Raw genomic sequence first — 21,884 nt, forward strand, 5'->3', positions numbered from 1 at the left:
AGTATAAAGAATAGAAAAAGGAATAGGGGGAAAAGGGTATACATCAACGACCCGCAAGACGCGGCCAATTTGCTGCCAATTTATGAGGCACATTTTCTTCTTTACATTATCTAACTCCACCCTGTGACATGGACCTCTTATTCTTCTCCTTTTCATTTTCTTCTACATCCCAATTTATTGTATGTGAAAATGAACACAATTAAGAATTAAAAAAAAAAAAGATTTCTAATTATCTAAAATAATTCATAGTGAAATAAGTGAGGTCTAAGGGGATAAAGTAGATGCAGACTTGGATAAAATAGACGCACTCGTACTTTATGAAAATAGAAACATTGTCATTTCTGATAGACCTTTGACTGTAAGAAAAAAAAATTGGAGATGAAAGTTGTGGACTAATTTTATGTACATGAACCATAGGAAAAACTCAAAAGTTGATAGTACCACATGTAAGTGCACATGCATGCACAAGCACAACCTTCTCTGCGTTTATGTTATCATTTTTATTGATTAGGGTTGAATAATTAATGTTAATTGGATTTGGAACATAATGCCAAATCCGATCAAGCAAAAACAAAAAAGAGAGTAAACCAAGTCAATAGGAATCTAATTTAAGTACATGTGAACTTCTGTTGATGCTATTTGTCAAAATGTCCATCAACTTCATTACCATCTAAAATTGAAGAACTAATTTTCTCTAGTATTATGTAAGATTAGAAAGTGTCAAAATGAGTCATGTCCAGTGTAATCTCATACGTGAAATAAAAAAATAAAATAAAATATACACGGACTTTGCCCTCCGCGGCGACGCCACATCACAATTTACGTGGCTAGGGCCGGTCACCTCCTTAATTAATTGACAGGACAGAGAGAAAAGAAGTGTAGAAATTCTTTGTGGAGTCTGTTTTGGAAAATGACTAGCTACCACAATAACACTGTTTCAACTTTACTCGACTAACACGAATTCCTAAATTTCCCTATTTTGGACCGCTACTTTTTGACAACCAAGTCCATCAAAGAAAAAACTGTTTTTTTCCTCTGACTTGAAAATGTGAAGAAAAAAAAAATTAAAAAAGGATAAATGGACGAAAGTATTCTTTTACTTCTCTAACCTTGACTAAAATAAAATAGCTAATGTGAGTACATAATGCATTTGATGGGTGATTTACAAGAAATATCTTAATCTTGATATCTTGACTTTGTTTGTTTTGAGGGCAAAATTTTAAGTTTGATAAGTTTTGACTTTTGATCTTGAAGATTTGCTTATGAACTAAATAGAGGTAACATCCATTTTCTAGATTTAGTTTCTTTCTTATCCTAACGTATGTCAAATTTTCTATCGTGTATAGTCATGTTTAATTATATATGAAATGGGACAAACCTAGAGTCATTTAATTTGCAGGAACAACACGTGATAGAAGGCAGAAGCATGAATTGTTGTCCTTAATTATGTGTCAAACAAAATTAATCTCATGGACATCCATCAGGCATCAACTATCAATCCATCATAAACAGAAGGATAATGAGTACGTGACCACTTTTGCTGGATAACTCGAGTCCAAATATTTTCCAATGCCTAAGAATATATTAGGTTTTTGTCTGGAAAAACTTATACGCACTCAGTGTATATACCAAGTCAATACATGCATGTCATGTGTTTGAATTTAAAATTCATGTTACTTAACCATGATTAATCAATATGTATTTTACTTGATTTAATTACATAACCATCGTGGAGAACATTAATCTGGTGTATACATCGCGTGCGTGTAAGTTTTCACCTTGGGTGTCCATGTCCAATTTTATTTTGCCAAGTCATTTTGAAGGGCTTTTGAATGGACCTGTTGGCTAAGCATGGAATGCCAGCTTATGATTTGCATCTCTCCTAAGATACCTAAGATTATGAACCATTACCTAATATTTGGTCTTACTCCTTCTCTTTTGTATTTTTTTGGATTGGCCCAATGGTCTTAATCTTAATATTCATCTTCCTGCAAAAGAAGACACAAAATAGGGCCTTCCCTTTAATTTTCGCGTAACGTCATGGATGTTAGTCTCATTTGCTGATCAGATGTTTGGAAGTGAGCTATACTGAAGAAGGCAAATGGGTGTATGGCCTTGCCATACAATATGACCTCTTTTCCGGTATGACTAGAAATGCTCATCAGTGACAACCTGACCAAACTTTTCTTGCAACACACCTAGTGTAGTCAGCAGTCAGCACCAATCGTATTCAGGCAACAACGCTCACACTCATCCACATTGAACTAGAAGGGGGACTTGTATATTTCAGAGCAGTAATTTGAAAGAGCTAGGAGTGATTAGAAGTAGAGTTGGCCTACAAAGGTAACTTCACACTTTCAGAATGCTGTATAATGACATTAGAAACAAGACTTATTTATAGAATCAAATAAACTATTGATATCCGAACTGATAATGTACAATGAATATCACCAGATCAACTGATCAAGCCACACATTATGAACAAAATCATGTATCCAATACTAGAAAGACTGCACATTATAGTTTCTGTAAATCAAACTCACTCTAATTTGGGCAGATAACATTTTGCATGTCTTATGCCCCGGCCACCCAGAAGTTCCAAAACTTCTTCATATCAATGACCAAAATAAAGAATATATTAAAGTAAAAAAGAGAGAGAAAAAGAAAAGTTATGACAACATATCCTTGACCAATTCTTGAATAAGATCACCAATAATCTGGCATTCCATGTCTTTACCTAGAGAATTAACATCTTCGTCGATTAATCCAGACCATGGGGTAGAACTCAAGTCCCTGGCAACTATATTGTCAAGGGATTGAGTTGTTCTATCCCATGGAGGGTGAACATAAACGCCAACAATTTCCCATGCACGTTCCAATAACTTCTTTCCCTGAGGAGCTCGTGGCATAGGACCGACAGCGCGTTTCATGAACCTAGACATTGTGGAAGGTACTCCAAGTACACTTGGAAGTGCTTCATTCAGCATGTCACACAATAACTTGTGATTTATCTTCTGTAATTGATCCTTAGTATACCCTTCTTCATCCTTTGTCACTTGTTTGTAAGACTCTTCTACTTCTTCAAAAACTTGGTTGCTGATAGGCTTTCCAAGTGGATCCCATCTTGATATATATTTATCACGCGAACCATCATATAAACCAGAAGCAACGAGCAGGTCTCTAATGTATGCCTCGGAATGGTCTTCAATCTCCAACATCTCCTCTTCATCTGGCTGCTCATCGGTCATGGTCTCCTCATAGTCATAAGTATCTAGTTGATTCAGTTGCCTCCTTAACTCTGTCATGTAAAAATAAAATTGCAACTTCTTTAAAAGTTTCATGCAGTTCCACATTTTCAAGATATAGTAACTAATTAAAAACCAACTATATTGCAATCAAGGAAGGTGCTAAGTTAGAGAGTGAAGGCGGGGAGATACAACTCCAGGAATATATCTATGTCGTTATTTATTTCAAGAACATGATAAGGGACAAAAATCCTGTCAGACATTTTATGTGATCACAGCTGAAGTTTCTCAGTTTGCACAATACTGTAACGGTGAAAAGATACGAGTCAAAGCAACATGGCAAGAATTTCTTGGCTTGTTTCACTGGAAACATGATCTTGCCTACAATGAATCCAAAATAAAGAGCAACATATGCTTGAGGACACTTATAGAGCTTTTACTAATACCGTTCAGATTAGAGCTGATATCTCTGAAAACACGGGGCATCTCACTATCATCCAGTGCAGGTATCTCAGATGTTGATGATGGGGTGAAGTAGTCTGTTTGTCTCCAATATTCTTCGTTGAAACTGCTGCATACAGATGCAGGACTCGGTGGAACTTCAGTGGGATTTTCCTAGAACCAAATAGTATCCATAGTTAGGTGTAATGAAAAATCAGCATCATGAATATATTTAGTAATGAGATGGACTATTTAGGAGCCTTACATGTTTTTCATAAAAATTTGGTGTACCAGTTGGTGGGCTTGGAAAATCTTTCATGAGATTGTATGTTTGTCCATGTGGTTCTTCCCAAGAATGAACTTTCCTACCAAAGAGCCTGCCCTTGAGTATGAAACTATGACTAAAGCTGGAAACCTTTCGCCTAAGGTTGAATTTCTCTTTTTGCCGTTTTTTGACATTCATTGTAGCCTTCTCAATAGCTTCATGTTGTCTTCTAATATGGGCCCCTGTCAGCATATGTCGATCCTCTAGGAGAAGCTTTCCAAATGATGTCGCAGACACAGGAGCGGACAAAGATCTAATTAGGCTCTTAGGAGATAGTTCCTGGTCAAGCATGCCATTGCCATGATCCCGTCTGAAAGATCTGCTATGCATTTCTAATTCGCCTTTTATATTGTCCAAATTGGTTGCTTTATCTCCCGTATTAGAAGTATGCCTCATTTCTTCAGAACTGCACTTTTCTTTATTCAGTTCCGTTGATCTAGAGCTTCCACGAGCAAGCCTGTGAATACCATGGGACGTTTCTTGCTTGAGGACATTCCTGAACCTTTCTGTCAAAAACCTCCTTGTATCTCTATTGACAAACTCAGGAGAACTCACCCCATCAGATTGAATATCACTTCGATAAGACCTGGTGGATTCTGATCGAGCTAATGTTGTTCCAAAGTCCCTAGTAACGCTCTCCCTTGCATGTTTTGCAATAGATTGAGCTATTTGCCTCGCATCTGGTGACCTTTCACTATAAGGGGTCTCAATTCCTCCTCCTCTGACAGTGGTGCTCCTTTTGGAACTCTTTCCTTGCAATTCACAGTTCAGTCTTTCCTTGACCTCCTCGAGAAATTCTTCTATACTAACCCTGTCTTCAGAAATACCCGGCGAACTGGCCCACGAATTTTCATTAGTCCCCATCCTTTCTGGACCAGGCCTCAGAATTACTATTTTTGTAGGAGCTGAAGCGACATCAGGCCGGCCAAAAGAACTTGTCAGAGGATTCTGCTGAAAATAGGGATTCGGAATAACTTCATTTACACAGTTGACCTTATTTTGTGCAGGTGCAGGAAATTCATTTATATTTTTCTGATGCTCCAAAAGGCTCCTTTCTCGGGGATTCACTGCTACTGTATGCACTCTAAGCTCTGTAGGTTTTTCAGCAGCTGCAGTTCTCATTGAATTTGCATAAAGAGACAACTTTTCCTTGTTCAGGCTTTGTTGTGCTAACCATTGACTCGGACTGGTGCCATGTTCAACAAACTTCGAACATTCCTTGAACCTTGCTGCTTGCCATGCTTCAAAATCTTTTTTGAACTTTTGTAGTTCCTCCTCCTGAGGATGTTCTCGAGGTTTATATTTGTTTGGTTTTCTGCTATCAGTCTGTCGGTCAAAATCACATGACTTATCATGGTTAAAGGGAATTGAGATTTTCTGTCTGGATGACGGGGTTTCATGACCGGTGGAAACCTTTCTCAACCATTCCTCTTTGGGAGGGTTGCCATCTTTCATTTCATTCTTTTTCACTAACTGCTTTGCTAATGGTCTTCTTGAATCTACTGGTAAAGTATCCACTCCCATTAGACGTGCCACTACACTAGGTGCATTATGTACGGTGTTTGGTCTTCTAGCTATTTCTTCACTGATCAGTGTCTTCATTGGAGCCTCGTACCCATAACAGTTCTTCTCTGGCCAATCAATCATGTGATAAGTGTACTGCATTCAAATGTGGTATGAGTTTGCATAGGATCAAGCAAGTAACATGGAATCATCTAAATTCTCAGGACAGTTCAGAAGCCTGATTTAATGCTTCCAATGTACCAAATAATACATGAAGATTTTGAGATGCCAGATATTGGGAAACCAATTACAACAACAACAACAACAAACCCAGTGTATTCCCACATAGTGAGGTCTGGGGAGGGTAAGATGTACGCAGTCCATACCTCTACCTCTAAAGAAGTAGAAAGGCTGTTTCCGATGGACCCCCGGCTCGAGACACGGAATACTACACAAATACATAGTAAAGCATGGAACATATTGGGAAACCAATTAAGTGAAGATAACAAGAAAATAATGCGCATCATTTTAGTTGAGAAATGGCAGAGTTTGATAATGACAGTGTTTTCTAAATCAAAAAAAAAAAAAGCACAGAAAGAATATGGCATGGTTATACTGCATATTTCCTCCTTCCCAAGAGCAATACCCCTATGGAACTTTTGTCAGAAGAAGAGAGCACTGATACAAAGTTAATACATAATGTTTCACAAAGAATAACCGAAATATCAAGAAATTCTAGACCGTAAACTTCTAGATTCTTACACGTTGAAGCAAATTTCAAGTAGCAGCATTGGAGTTCTTTGTCAGCCTGAACTTGCAAAATTTGCCACACTCTATAAGACCATAGTTACAAGGATTACACAAGGCTGGAGAAATCCTACACTCCAGGTTATAGCTATTTTATCAAATGCAAATATGTGCTTATCATTTCTTTCGGTGCTTGATGTGCTAAGAGTATCCCAACATCAGTTAAGAGAATTTGAACATGACATAATAAAACTTCTACCTGTGCTTTTTCTCCTGCAGCACAGAACCATTGAGAAGCTTCAACTGGAAGCTCCAAGCTATTTCTAGGAGTATCCACGCCTGCACAATAGATGCATGTATCATCATATTTTCTGTTTGTTTTGGGAAAAAGAAAAACATACATCCCCTCTGTCCCACTTAAATTGTGACGTCGTGCTTATATGTAATGTAACAAGTTTCTTCGCATAGTAATAGTTGCCACAGCAGAAGAAGAAGCCATTCTGCTTCAGGACTGGAATGATAATTCTATTGACTAAGCTAAGAATGATTTTGAGCTTAATGAATTAAACTAATTCAGGATTCTCCCTGACCCTTCAAGGGGTGCATTCCTTGTGAAAAATCATCGGCAATTCATCAAACATTGTTAACAGGGTTTTAATTCGAGATTAGTTGTTTAACAGATAACATCTTGCAAACATTATCAGCTTTCACAATGTCATGTTCATGATGCAACTAGAGAACGGAAGCACTTACCGCCATGTCTTTTATGTGAAAGAAACTTCCTTGCCATTCCTCCTTGATCAAAATCAATGAGGTCCAACAAGCTTCCCATGCAGCACAAAATCCCAAATGGTACAATAATTTCAGAGAGCTAACTCCATGTCATCCCACGAAACCAAAAAACTTGCTATACCTAGTCAACCCCCTGCAGACACAATACGATCAATTGATGAATATATACAGTAGAGAACGTTGTCTGAACGAAAAAGGACTTGTATAAAAAGAAGATTTCACATAGCATTCTTGTCCCTATAATCTGTTGGAGTCCCACATTAAAGGGTCCTTGGTCTCGTTATATGGTATTGGGCAATCCTCCCCTCAAGAGATAGCTGTTGAGGTTTAGGCCCAAGGTCCATTTCTTTATCATGCTATTAAAGAAAGGATTGTCCAAGACCATATAAGGAGACCAAAGGCCCTTTCACCCACCGATGTGGGACTCCAACATAATCTAATACTAACTTGTGAAGGAAGCAAATAAATTCAGTCATAATATATCACAACTACTAATCTTCTTGAGAACCCGAGTCAGATTTCCACAAAGTCATGGCATAGCACTAGTTTAGTTACAAACAGAGACCTCAAAATCTATATCCATTAGCAAAAACATCAATAAATTGTAGTAATAAAATATTTTTTCTTAAATTTGATAGTCCTGATCTGGTACAACAAAGAGTAATTGTTTTTTCGATTGCTGGACTGATCTAGAAAACATTAGGAGCTCATAAATCAGCAAGCAGATGCAACTCATTGAATAGAGACAAAAAGGGGGGATTATGAGATAACACAATGGTAGCCATAGATGCAGAGAATAAACTGAGAAGATAAAAGAAAGAAGACAACATAAACTGAAAAAATAAAACAGAAAAAAAAAAGAGAGAATCCAACCTATAGTTTATTCTACTAACAGCAAAACTAGACAGCAGTCACCCATTTTCATTGTTAGACTAATTTCAACATAAAATCAACAATTCAAAGTCATAAAAATCACAACTTTGCATTTCTTGAGACAACTTTTTTCACACAAGAGCCTGATGAAAGTACAAGTCAAATCAAGCTTTTAACTTTCCTCGTGATCAACGATCCAACAACACGAAAACAATGAGAGAGAGGGGAGTGAAAAAAAAAAAGCAAAAGAAGAACAAACCATCATGTCAACTTTCAGTAACCACCATAAACTAACAGAGAAAAGGCAAAAAAAAGAATCTGACCCAGAATGCACTGAAAAAAGTTTCATCAAAATCCTCAAAAAAATGCACACAACTAGACTTAATATTTTGCAAGATTGTTAACTCACCTAAAGAAGAACCAAAGGGAACTATGAAAAGCTTAAATGTGAACAAATAAAAATGGGAAAGAGGAGTAAGGAAGAATGTGTATTGACAGAGGGGAATTGAAGGAAAAGCTGATTGTAAGAGCTGGAGTTGACGTATTCTTTTTATTTTTTTCCAACAAGAAGAAGAAGAAGCAAGAAAGTGGAGAGGGGGGAGAATAACGAATGAGATAAAAATAATACAAGGGACAATAATTTATGATCGAAAACAGAAAGGAAAAAGTAGTACAGTTACTGCTTTTTAGCATGAGATTCGGGCCTTTATGCCCAAAAAAAAAAAAAATACCTCTTGCTCCAAACTATTTTGTCAAACAACCATAAGTTTTAAATTTTTTATCAAATAACCACTTAATTTCACCTTACCATCAATTTTTCCAACTTAACAATTTCAGTCTCAACCTTTATAATAATTCACTTTAACCCAATATTTTCAACTTAATAAATTCATCCATAAGTTTCTAATAATACACTTCAACCCACTCCATCATCCACCACTATATATATAAAAATAATATCTAGGTTTCCAAAAATATTAAAAAAAATAATTTCAAAAGCTAAAAATAGAAAGTAGTTATTTTTCCCACAAAAAAGCTCCGATTCCGACGTTATTTTCCGGCGATCAACTGTAAATTAGTCCACAAACATCATAAGCTTGTCAATTGCATCCATTGTTACCTCATTTGTTTCATATCTTCTCAAACACACTTTCCACCATTATTAAAAAGTTTTAAATCAGTCACATTACTCAAAACCACTTTAGAAAGTGCATTACAACAGCTCAGGCGACTCCAAGTTCATTTCCTTATTCCATAAACCCAACAATCATTGATTACAAGCAATATATGTAATTTCAAGTATTTGTACGAAAATCTGCGCAGTCATCGACCCTTCCTCGCCAGTCATCGACCATGCATACAACTCGACATAGATCATAAGCATAATCTACCATCGATCGAAGCTTAATTCTAGGATGTCTATTGTAGAATTTGTTCTGGTTTCTGGTGATTTCATGGGAGAATGGGTGGAGACTTCGAAAAGTTGGAAATGGAGATCATTTAACAAGGTGACAATTCTCATTCCTGTTCAACGCAACAGTTCGTACGACGAATTTGTTGCAAGCGTAATGCAGAGCGGGGATCTAGATTGCGCGTCGAGCGACGTGGTGATTAGTTATGTAATTGATTCGAGGGAAAAGGTGAATCCTACGATCATAAATAGCAATGTACGTGTGTTGACGTATATAATGAATGCTGATGCAGATGACTTTAGGCCAATTTTGAGGATAAATATGGTTGAGAGGTCCTTTGAAGGACCGCTGAATTCATCAGCACCCCCACCGCGGCGCTCGGCAGTCGACGATGATTTGATCGACGACGATTTGAATGATTACAAGAATGATGTCGTTGATACAATTAATATGGAAGATTATTCTATGCATATGGAAGACTTTTCATCGGACTCGCAAGATGACGAAGAAGATCGTGAAACGAAATCACAAGCGGGATACTCCTTCACCGACGGAATCAATTTTTGTTGTGGTCAAACATTACTCTTACGATATTGAGCATTCAACCACTACCCATCCACACACTTCCTAATTCACCCTCCCTAATTTGTCTAAGCTCTAATATGATTATGTGACTTGTTTACACTGCTTCACATGTGTAGAAATCCACACCATATTTATTTATAATTTATTTAATCATTTTTTAACTACATCCAAGTGATGGTCTATGACCTTGTACATAGATCATCGTGGTCTACGCCTAATCATGATATCAGTCGATGCGATAATAAACGTGTAAATCTATGATAGACTATACTAATCGATGGATAACATAGTTCATGATCTACGATGGTCTATTAAGTGTCATCACCAGTCCAAGATCATCTATTTAAATCATTTTTAATGTAATTGTTTTCTTCCACCGGCTCCAAAACATGTGATTATCCGTTTAAATCATATTATATTTAATTATTTTCTTCCACCAGCCCCAAAACATGTTACTATTATCTATTTAATTTTTTTTAATTTAATTATTCATTTTTTAACTACCTCCACGTGATGATCTATAGATGTGTACATAGATCACGGTAATCCGATGCACTAATAAAGGTGTAAGTCTATGGTAAACCATACAAATTGATGGCTGACATAGGTCATGATCTACAACAGTCTATTTAGTGTCACCACCAGTTCAATAGAGAAAAATTACTTTTCCAACGGTAAAAAACAACTACTTTTGTAAGCCATCAATGTGAACACTTTGTTTTTACTTCATATATAAGGTGTACATCCCTCCTTATTTTATTTCATCAACATTATTTTGTTTTTAAAAATTCTACAATGTCGCAAGCATCTCAATCATCCAATTCTAAAAATACTCTAATTTGTCATTGTGGGAATGCGGCTGTCTTGAGGACGTCACGCACGGATTCAAATTCAGGTCACAAATTTTATAATTGTGCAATTGCAAAGGTGAGGTGTGCGTGTTTTTTTTAAAAAGTTAGGTTAACGGTTATGTAATTATTATTTTTCCTAGGATAATGGCGCATGCTCGTTTTTCAAATGGCTTGATGAGCTATCACCTCCATCCAGTCCATCAATGTTTATTCCAGGACTCGAGACATCAAATTTTCAAGGCTTCGTAAAATTTAATCTACTACAAAGGTTTCAACAATGCGAAGAAAATAAAGATTTTCTCATGACTTTGTTCAAAGAAGCCGAAGAACAAAGGGATCACATAGAGAGGGATCAACTAAAACAAAAATTAATTTTGACCGAAGAAAGAGAGAATGTCCTAAAAATGATGTTATGTGTTATAATGCTAGTATTCGTTCTTTGGAAAAGTATAACATGGATGTAGTGATATTGAATAAATAATAATAGTTCTACTTTTGTATAATGTTAAATACTATTTTTGATAGAACCACAGTCGATTAAACAACACGTCAACTTAAATTCAACTAGCAGGGTAATGATAGACTATGCATACAGTATATGGAATATTAAGTATGCGTTCTATGATATCAAGCATACAATGTACCAACTATGACCACACCCTACATATTCAAATTTCACATCACAAATCAGTTTGATAGAAACAGATTCAGCTCAGAATCATAACAAGTTTCATAAAATAAAAGAATAATTGTCGTATCCTACCACCAGATCCTTCAAACTTCATATTTGTGAAATAAAAAAAAATTATCATATCCTAACGACTCATCATTTAACAACAAATTAAACATCTTAGCATTTAAATGTCTCTTTCCCTAAGTTCCTCATCAACACAAGTGTTACTATTGATTTCATCAACAATGTCAATGACCACATCTGTTTGGACAACTTCAACTTTTTTTTCTCAACAATTGCAGCTGCTTCTTCATTATCACCTTCTTCTCCTTCTTTTTTGGCATGTGCATCAGCTGCTGCTTCTTCAGTTTCCTTTTCTTCCGCACCTTCTTTTCTTACTTCACCTGCAGCTGCTGTTTCTTCCTCAGCTTTTTCTTTTCGTTCACCTGCTGCTTCTTTCTCAACTTCTTCTTTGTCAGCTTTGTCAGCTTCTTCTTAAACAGTTTTTCCTTTTTTTTCGTGTCTCCTTGTTCATCTGTTGCCGCTTCTGCTGCTGCTGCTACTGCTGCTTTTCCTCCTTCTTGGCTCTTATCTTCTTCACTATCCTTCTTTTCTTCTTCTTTTTCCTCTTCTGCCACAACAGCGGCCAACTTATCCATTTTGCTCTTTTTTTCTCCTTCTTTATTCCTCTCCGATTCATGCACATGCACTATTTCATAATATTACAAAGTGTTACTGATATTTAAAGGTGAATATTCATTAACATCAATTAATGAATGAAGTTACCTCGCTCATGTTGTCGCTCATCATTTTCCTTTTTCTTCATTCTTTTCTCTTTGATATAGGCAGTAATATCCAACACCGCTTCCTCGAGCGTAACCACACGCTTATGAAGATCCCCGAGGTATGAGGTTCCCGTTGCATCTTTGGAGGTGCTCAGAGAATCATCATCACCAACGCGTACTCCAATGGGGTTACCACCCAAATCCCTGTCATCATCACTGTCCTCATTTGAAGTGAGGACAGTCACCTTTTCTAACTCTTTCTTCAAGCCATCGAGGACGTTATTTTTCACCTCGTTCGTATATAGCTCAAACGTAATGATGTAATCCATCTTCGTCTCACGAACAGTAGGGATGATGTACCGGTGCACGTTCTACTAAATATCAATTAACAATTACATAACATTCAATAAAACGGTACTATTATTGCATTATAGAAAATAAGTTCATACTTCGGTAACTTTTCCTTTATACTTGAATGGGTTGCCTTCGATTATCTTGTCGCTTTTTGAAGTATGTCATCTGAGGATGCGGGGGATGGGTAAGGGCTCATCATTGATTTTTCAGCAAATTCTCCAAGATGAGGAAAGGCCTCATAGATCCAAATTTATAAGCAGTACAACAGTGAAAAAAAAACTATGAGTCTATGACATAGTATAAATAAAATGATAATCTACAATAAACTCACTAAAGGGTTTATGGTAGATACCATAAATGCCCAGGGAGAGCATAGGATGCCTTCTGCTTCTCATCAAATACTTCCTTCTGCTTCTTCAGGTCATTTTTTTTCTTCAGATAGTCCATCGTCAGTTGAAATGTCTCTTTTTCCCACGGATACTTCTCGAAGAAACTCAAAAAGTTGACCATTTGAATCAGTTTTGTGTCGAAAACCTTTATCGAATCTTTCGCAAGCAACATGGGGTGCAAGAACCACAGTAGACAACACTTCAACTTCTGATCCTCGTTCAGCTTATTCCCTCTGATCAGGTGTAACAAGTTGGCCGCCGTGATGTTTTTATTTTTTGTCACCTTAAAACGAAAATTGCCCCCCTTTGCTAACACCTTCTTCATTTTGATTCACTGGGGTATGATGAGCAGTTCAGCCCCGTGATCAAACAAAACTCTTTCAAGCCAAAACAGACAGGCTTGTTGTTAACACAGAACCACATCTCATGACGCATCTTGTCGTTCTTAACGCGCGCAACAGCAAATAATGGACCAACTGTTCATTGAACTTGAGATATTCCGACAGGTTTCTCAGGTGTCCAAAATAGGACCGCTTGAATCTTTTCTTCAATTCTTGGTCGACAAGAACTTGCTTAAATTCTCGATAAACAGCCATTCTTGATCTGACCGATATCTTCGCCGGGAAAGATCCAACCTCATCAATTATCGTTCGGAGGTCATACCGCTCTACGAAAATGCACCTTGAAAGATATGGCATGGTCAATGAATCATTATCCCCATCATCACTATTACTACCACTTCCCTCGCACTCTTCACTGTCACCACTGACACTCCCCTTGGCAACATCTTCACTAGAATCGACGTAGTCGCTTATCTCCTTTAACTCTGAATCTGATTCGGACAACGACACTTCAATTTTCTTTCTTTTTGACGCTTTTTCAACTGCCGCAGCTCTTTTTTTTCTACTACTACCAGCGGCATCGTCTTTCTTTTTAGGAATAATAACTTTTCTACCCATTTTCAACACAGTCTACACCTAAAGAACAAATATCCCATTTTCAGTTCATAGACCACAAGTCTATCAACATAAATAACTTAATGATCAAATGAACCCCCCCTCCCCTCCCAAAAAAAAAATTAACAAACTGTCCACCATTAAACAGTTCACTACACAAACATACAATAATTGAACCAAAATCGAACATGCAAAATATAAAAACACAACAATTGCTAAAAATCAAACTAGTGCATCTAATCAAACTAATTAGCTATTAATGTTTCAATTTTCACTATTTCAGCAATCATGTTTTAAAAGAATTTCATACGTCTGAAAATTGAAATATATCTAGGCATTCTCATTTCATAGACCACGGGTCTATTCGTAGACCATGGGTCTACGGACAGAAACAGGACGTTGTTCCAATCAAAATGCCAAAATAACTCTTCAAACAACACTTACACCACCATTCAACACTTCGTTGCTAAAAAAAGCACGATTAAATCAAAACATCAAATTCAAAAAAAAAAAAATCCTACATCATTACCAATCGATTAGCAAAGAGAAAAACTATTTAAATGGATTTAGAAATGATCGAAACTCGATTTTAACTAACCTTGCGAAGCAACAACGCCCCCTTAGCAGCTGGAGACGAAGAACATACGAAAATGGTGTTTTTGGGATAAGATGTTTGAAAGCGGGAGTTGGGAATTGAAGAGGAGAGAGAGAGTTTTTTTTTTGAATATTGGAATAAGTGGAGGGGGTTAGGTGTATTATATTAAATTTGTAAAGTTGTATAAATGATGAATTGATCCCTTGGCCCACGTGTGGGCCCCACTTTTTCCATTTTTTACACGCTAAACCTAAAAAATAAATCAAAAAGAAATTAAGTGGGTATTTGACAAAATGATTTTGCAAAATTTCTTTTTTACCAATTATTCCCATGAGACTCCATCTCTGGCAAAAAAAAAAAAAAAAAAAAAAAAAAACACCCTCCAAAAAGTTAACTCCCTTGTTTGTTTGTTTTTTTAGTTTCTCAAATGCTATTAGGTGTTCGATATTTAAGATCAAATTAATTTTAATTTACATTGCAAGAGGTCCATTTAAAGTTAGCACTTAGAGCATGATTAAGGAACAATAACATAAATATACACCTTAATTTATTATATTTATACAAATTTTCACTCTTATAAAGTAATTACAAAAATTTCAACTAATTATATATTTTTATTGGATGTATCGAGCAGATAATTATTATATATCTTCGTAAATTCAAAATTGAAGAATATGTATTGAGAGCTAATTATGTATATTATTTACAAAGAAAAATGTATTTTCGTTGGATGTATTATTATGTATCTCGACAGGCCCAAAATCGAAAAAAGTGAATTGAGAGTTAATTATGATTCTTTACAAAGGAAAGAATGTCTTCTCGTTGGATGTATCGGGAGCTAATTATGTATATCAACAGACCTAAAATCGAATTTTTTAATAATTATGTAAAATATTTAAAAAAAAAAAAAAAACTCTAAATTGTCGGATTTACATATATTGTTTGTCCCACAATTAGTTTAATTTCACGTTGCATAAGACTCAGTCTAAAAAAAAGCGTCTTACTAATATCTTTATATATACATATATATTTAGGGCTAGAAATCAAGACGTCTTATACACGAGTCCGCCTGTCCGGTGCACCATAGTGTTGGTTGGTAACTAACTCCCTTCTTGTCTCTCTGGTCTTCCAATTTTATTTTTTATTTTTTAAGTATTTCTCTTTATTATCATTCCAAATTTTATAATTAATTAATTATTTGATAAATCTTTTTATTTTGAGATATTTCAAGATGTACAATACCTATTTGTCAATGTAATTTTGTACAACTTTCACTACATCTTTTGACTGATCAAATTATAATTTCTTTAGTTAATTTTCCAATATTACTTTTAAATTATCTTTTAATATTAATTTGTATGATATAAAATTCAAAAGTAATATAATAATGTCGTGTTACTATTCAGTTTTTCCTTGTTAATGGAGCTGTATGGTTTTGGCATCAGGTGGCACGTACTCAAAACATTTTACCAACGAAACCCACCACCATCCCACCTCCTCATTAGAGCTAAAAGGAACAGTTATTTGAGTCTAAGAGTCAAAATGGACAGTTCCTTTTTAATGTAATAAAACGGATATTTTGCTCAAAAAGAGGCAAATTATAACTAACATCATTAACACCGTCTGACAAATGTTTATTGAGGAAAAAAATATTAATAAGGTTTGCACAAAAATGAGTAAATCACATTTTCATAAATCTTTTCATAATAATTTGCCCATTTGTGGGAGAGCTACTTTTATTAAAGCAAATTATGATTCTTCCATCGAGAGATTCGATTGATAATTGATTAAACATTATACTATTAATATTTCTGAAAAGATTCTTATTTATGTGAATAGTTTTTCACTTCAATTTTTTTTAAAATGGTACAATTTTTTCACTAATAAATATGTGTTGTTTACTCCATTTTTTGTACCATTTCTAAAAAGTGAAGTGACCAAATATTCACATAAATAAGAATCTTTTTTTTTTTGTTTACAAGCTTGCAATATTACAATATATTACTATAATTATATTAAAAAATATCTTAAAATTTTTATTTTTTAATATTTAAAAGTAAAAAAGTAACTTATATTTATAAATTGACCTGACATAATCACTTTACATTGAAAGTGTATTTAAATAGAAATTATTTTTTAAGTATTAGAATTAAAAATCGTAAATAATTCACGTTATTATGTGTTGACAGCTTTAAGGATATTTAAATCATTTTGACAACAAAAAAATGATTGACAACACTTGTTTACCAAACACATCAACAGATTTTTTTCAGTTTCAGCACTTTTATCCAAACGCTTATCTGTTTAATTTAAAAGCAATTATTTTAAGCTTTTAATCACTTAAGCTAAAAAAAAATAAAATTTAATCCTATCCAAACGGGCTCTAAGTCAGAAAACTGTCATCACGAATAACACCAAAACAAGTTGATTTAAAATTCAGTAACCCTGATAATAATGTTTTCATAAAAGAAAATTGGAAAATTGTGACCTTTCTTCTTTATAATTGCGTGACTTACGAAAACATTTCTTATACTACAATTTTTCTCTTAATTATATGACGAAGTAGCGCAAAATTTGAAAAAAACTATCGTTAAATTCAAATTAGCCAACTAAATTTATTTGTCTTTTAATTATGTTTTAATTTTTGGTTTGACCATAAGACATGTTTTGCTATCAATCATATTAGATCTCTGTGTATAATATGGTTAGGGGTAGTTAATGGATCCAACCTCGCCTAATGAATTAAATATGTCTGACAGAATGATTTTGATAGACATAATTAAATTGTTATAATATATGATGCTCAAGACGGCAACCTACTTTTTAAGGAATGCCTGTTTTAGTGGCCATGTGAGATTAGTTGTTTAATTTCTTCATAGTTTGATGAGCACCAATATATGAGAACAACAATAATAACATATTTAGTATATTCTCACTAAGTAGAGTCTGAGAACGCTAAGTGTATGCAATTCATACAATTAACTTAGATGTGAGGTAGAGAGGTTGTTTTCGATAGCCCCCGACTCACAATAAAACAATCTGGACAAGAAATAGTAAAACAGCTAGATACAATATAAATCAACAATATCCTATAATACCATAAGCAAGAGACACCCGATAATACAACAAAAGAAACAACCACCTAAACTCATACTAACCTTCTAACCTAAACACCAATACATGAGAACGATCAATTTTTTTCTTAGAGATAATATAAGTACTATGGTCGATGGAATAATAGAATAATATATTATCCCAACCAACAAAATATCTAATTCAAACATAAAACGTATTAATAGAATAATAGTGATAATTCCTAGATATACCAATTAGTAGGTAGTAACCCTCATGCTTTAAGGTGACATTTGGATTTTATTTTCATCTAATTTCTTAAAAATGTTCTCAAAACGTAATTTGAGAAAATAAATTTGTGTCTAATCTTATTTGCACTAAGGGTTTAACGAAAATAATCTATATACCTTCACAAGATAGGAGTAAAAATTGCATACACATCACTCTTTTCAAATCTTACTTCCAAAATTACATTGATTGAGTACGTAAAATTGTGTCTAATCTGATTTTTTTTCTTGAAAAAATAAATATTTAATTCTATTTTCAGTGTTAACTTGTTAATGAACCAATTCTTAACTACGTGACGAAACAATAATGTGTATAATAACTCAAGTTGCTCTTCTCTCTTTTTCTTATTTGGTTTGAGGAATCTGCCAACAAATAAGAAAATGGAGGATTGATTTAAATAGACATTAGGACACTAATTAAATTGCGTATTTTGCAATTCAGTGTTTTAGAAAGTCCACCCATTTAATTAAGATCAACCTAAACTCTTCAACATTTTTTAGACGGACCAAACTTTTTAAAATTTTGGACATATACCACCAAACATTTCGCGGTGAAGTATATATAAATAAAAATTTGAAGAAAATAAAAAGGAAGACAGTAATGGGCAAAAAACAGTTTAGATGATGGATAAGAGAGACAACGTTAGCTTCGGGCAAAGTCGTTTTTAGTAACATAAATAAATATACTTGTATTAAATTCTACCCCCCAAAACTGTCATTATAAGCGAATTGCTTCTTCTTGTAAGTTGTAAATAAATATACTTCAGTATTATTCTCCATATGATACTTTAATGTCCCTTAATATACCAAACAAACATAAACAGCTCACAATTCCCACTTACTTTTGCCCTCCATTTGCCGCCCACCCCCCTTAACTCTCTTGACTTTACTACTCATCTTATAAACACTGGATGGTTTGGCTGGGAAAGAGTTATCTCGAGATTAGTTATTTTATCATGTATATGAATAATTTATCGCATCACATTAGTGTAAATAGTGAAATAAATAATCATGATACTAACTAATATCTCACACCAAACATAAAATAAAATAGTCTTTTATTTTATTTCGAAATTATTTATCCTTTATACCTCACACGAAACGACTAGAGTCAGTTTGAATTGACTTATTTAAAGTGTTTTTAAGTCAAAATAACTTTAAACGTCTTTTATATTTTTTGGATAAAACAACAAAGTGCTTTTAAGCACTTAATTTAAAAACAAAATAATAAAAATAAGTCAAAAATCAATCCAAAGAGTTTCAAAATTCCTATTTTCCTGATTAAGGATATCTATCTCTAAGATAATTGTCATTATAAAAAATAATTGCTTCTACTCTTTAACTCCTCCCATTGAGATTGAAATATTGAATACAATATACACATGATTGTGGTGTCAACAAAAAGATGATAGTACAAATTGCTAATGAATAATCAATTAATCCTTAAAGGTTATAATAGTAGCATGATAAGTGTTACTACTTTATTTTTAACTAGAAATTTCAATTTTGAATAAAAACATCACCTTTAATAAAAAAATATTATCCTTAAAATATGATTCTTATTGTACTAGTCATGCAATTTGTACTGCATTGACAAAATTGCGACACATTTTACAAAATAAATTATACAAATACCAAAAGGAAAAAGAAAGAATAATAATTGTGGAATACTAATGCCCAAAGGCCCGCAGAATAAACAAAATCTAATTTAATTAGTTAGCCCTTAGCCACGTAGTTTAACTAATTAAATCCCCCCAAGCATTATAGTCAAATTAGCCGAACGTGGATTCATCATGACAAACATATCATTATTAATTCATAGTTACAAAGGCATAATACTTAAATTGATTAAAAGTAATACATATACATTGATTTATATCAAAATATCATTTTTACCTAACCTCATGCATCTCCCCAATTCTATTCAACCCCAAAAAACAAGCACAAGATGATCATTGTACTTGCAATTCTCTTTCCCCACCAAAAGATATTTCATCCACACTAAATACCTTGTATGTATAGTCACTATCAAATTAAATTCTACTCCCTTTATTTCAAATCCATTTAAAAAGAAATGTCTCTTTTCGTTTTTGATAATTTTTTAAATATAAATATTCCACGTAATATGTTGAGACCACTTGATTAAATGATATTTTGGTAGACTTTAAATATTCTTTAATGTTAAGTCACAAGATTCAAAACTATATTACTTTTAAAAATTTTATGTCAAGTAAAAACCAAACAAATAAGTTGAAACAAAAAGAATACAATAAAGGTTCTAATGTTTTTTTTTTAAAAAAAAAGCAATTGCATCATAGCTAACAAGAGTTGCAATTCATGAAACATCTTCTTTCTCATTTTTCAACTTTTAGGGTCCTCTGGTCCCCAAATAAGTTATATTAGAATTTAGAATATAATTATGAGGTGACGATTATAATAAAGGTTTTAAATAATAATAAATTTTTTTTGGTGAATAATATTTTATTTGCCAATTAGATATTTGGTTCATACGATTGAAAGTAAAGATAATATGGGATATAATTTAAATGCGAGTTTTAATTAAAAATACAATAATTAATTTGGAATAGCAAGACTATCATCTTAGTAGAGCAAAGGAATTGACGAAAAATGAATAGCATCTTGCGTAAAGGCAGCGGCGGACCCAAGATTTAGAGATCATGGGTGCTCAGGAGGTTCGAACACATATATTGATATCCAAAGCCTTTAAGGTTCCGCTTAGAAATTAAAGTACATAGTTATCTTCTTGATTTACGAGGTGCTTTATAAATCTTATACAAATATTTATACATTTCATATATAATTGCACCTAATTTGCATCAAATTTAACGGGTGCCAAAGCATCACAAATACGTTGTAGGTCCGCCCCTGCGAGAAGGAAGGTGTTTCTAGTGTCCCTTTTGTCAAAAAATGAAAACAAAAACACGCAGCAAATTACGCAATACATACATGGAGAATGAACAACCAAAACAATAATTGCAAGACATTATTTAACGCATAGAATTTTACCATTTAATCATGTTCTTAAAATGAAATCATATTTATTCGGATGTAAATACTATTGGGTGGGAGTAAATTTTTTTTACGTTTACATTTGTATATTGTAGCACAACTAGCATGCATGAATTTGGTGAGGGAAATTTTGGGTGTTCACTTAATGATTGACTCATAGTAATGAACATTTGTCATAATTACTTTTAATGATCATGTCAATAATGTTTGTGATTCAGACACATTATTTATGACCACTATATACAAATTATTGAAAATTGAAACTTATAATGTGGACATTATTGAACCAAATGATAAACTTCTTAATTTTATCTGTTCATTTGTGTAATATCAAATCAATAAAAGCTTCAAATGAATTGTAACAAAAGTAAACATTCAGAGAATAAGAATTGAACTAGAAATTATACGATGGCATGATTTAATTAATACCGAATTTGAGTTTTAAAGCACCACTAGGATAATGTTCAAGAAAATGTGAATTAACATAGAATTTGCTACTATTTATTTTTCAGGTTGAGTTATAGAATTGAAAAGGGAAAATACTTCAGATTTTCTCTTTTTTTTTTCTTCTACTTATATTCTTAAATATTTAATACTGATTAACAATTCGTGTAAAAAGATAATCACTAGTTCACTACTACTATATAACATCAGCAACGCCTCAGTTCCAAACTACCCACTACTATAGGTTAGTTTTTTTTTTAAAATAAATAGGACAAGTTATACATTTAGTTGGTGGGTCAAAATTAATAATATTTGAATATAAAAAATATACATTATTTTGTATGAAAGATGTATGTTTTAAGTGCACCATACATTGATATAAATATCTACCGACTATTATTTTGATGGACGACTACATACGTCAATTTCTCTATACTCATCAAAATTTGAATATCCGATCTCCTGACAAATTGGGCATTCACTTGTTTACTTGACCAAACTCTCCACAAGTTTCAACATTATGAA

General features: G+C 33.7%; 1 protein-coding gene and 1 long non-coding RNA gene across 2 annotated transcripts; one reads left to right on the top strand and one right to left on the bottom strand.

The window, feature by feature from the left end:
- Positions 1-727: 727 nt before the first annotated feature.
- On the top strand, positions 728-1,912 carry LOC124896045. The gene is made up of 2 exons (XR_007052432.1): positions 728-1,277; positions 1,400-1,912. It is a non-coding gene; the product is annotated as an uncharacterized LOC124896045 (long non-coding RNA).
- Positions 1,913-2,394: 482 nt separating this feature from the next.
- On the bottom strand, positions 2,395-8,589 carry LOC107859777. Its single transcript, XM_016704883.2, has 6 exons — positions 8,336-8,589; positions 7,015-7,186; positions 6,521-6,600; positions 3,952-5,670; positions 3,692-3,860; positions 2,395-3,298 (listed from the first exon to the last, which is right to left on the bottom strand). The coding sequence occupies exons 2-6, from the start codon at positions 7,091-7,093 to the stop codon at positions 2,670-2,672; spliced, it is 2,676 nt and encodes an 891-aa protein (XP_016560369.2). The 5' UTR covers positions 7,094-7,186; positions 8,336-8,589; the 3' UTR covers positions 2,395-2,669.
- Positions 8,590-21,884: the final 13,295 nt, after the last annotated feature.

Source organism: Capsicum annuum, chromosome 2, assembly GCF_002878395.1.
Source record: "Capsicum annuum cultivar UCD-10X-F1 chromosome 2, UCD10Xv1.1, whole genome shotgun sequence".
NCBI lineage: Eukaryota > Viridiplantae > Streptophyta > Magnoliopsida > Solanales > Solanaceae > Capsicum > Capsicum annuum.

Bases quoted from the DNA above. Each gene is read 5' to 3' on its own strand.
- LOC107859777 (XM_016704883.2), bottom strand. From the start codon at position 7,093: ATGGGAAGCTTGTTGGACCTCATTGATTTTGATCAAGGAGGAATGGCA. The intron at 5,671-6,520 runs GTAGAAGTTTTA...ATTTGAATGCAG, and splicing joins CTGCAGGAGAAAAAGCACAG to TACACTTATCACATGATTGA. The intron at 3,861-3,951 runs GTAAGGCTCCTA...ATTTGGTTCTAG, and splicing joins CAAATTTTTATGAAAAACAT to GAAAATCCCACTGAAGTTCC.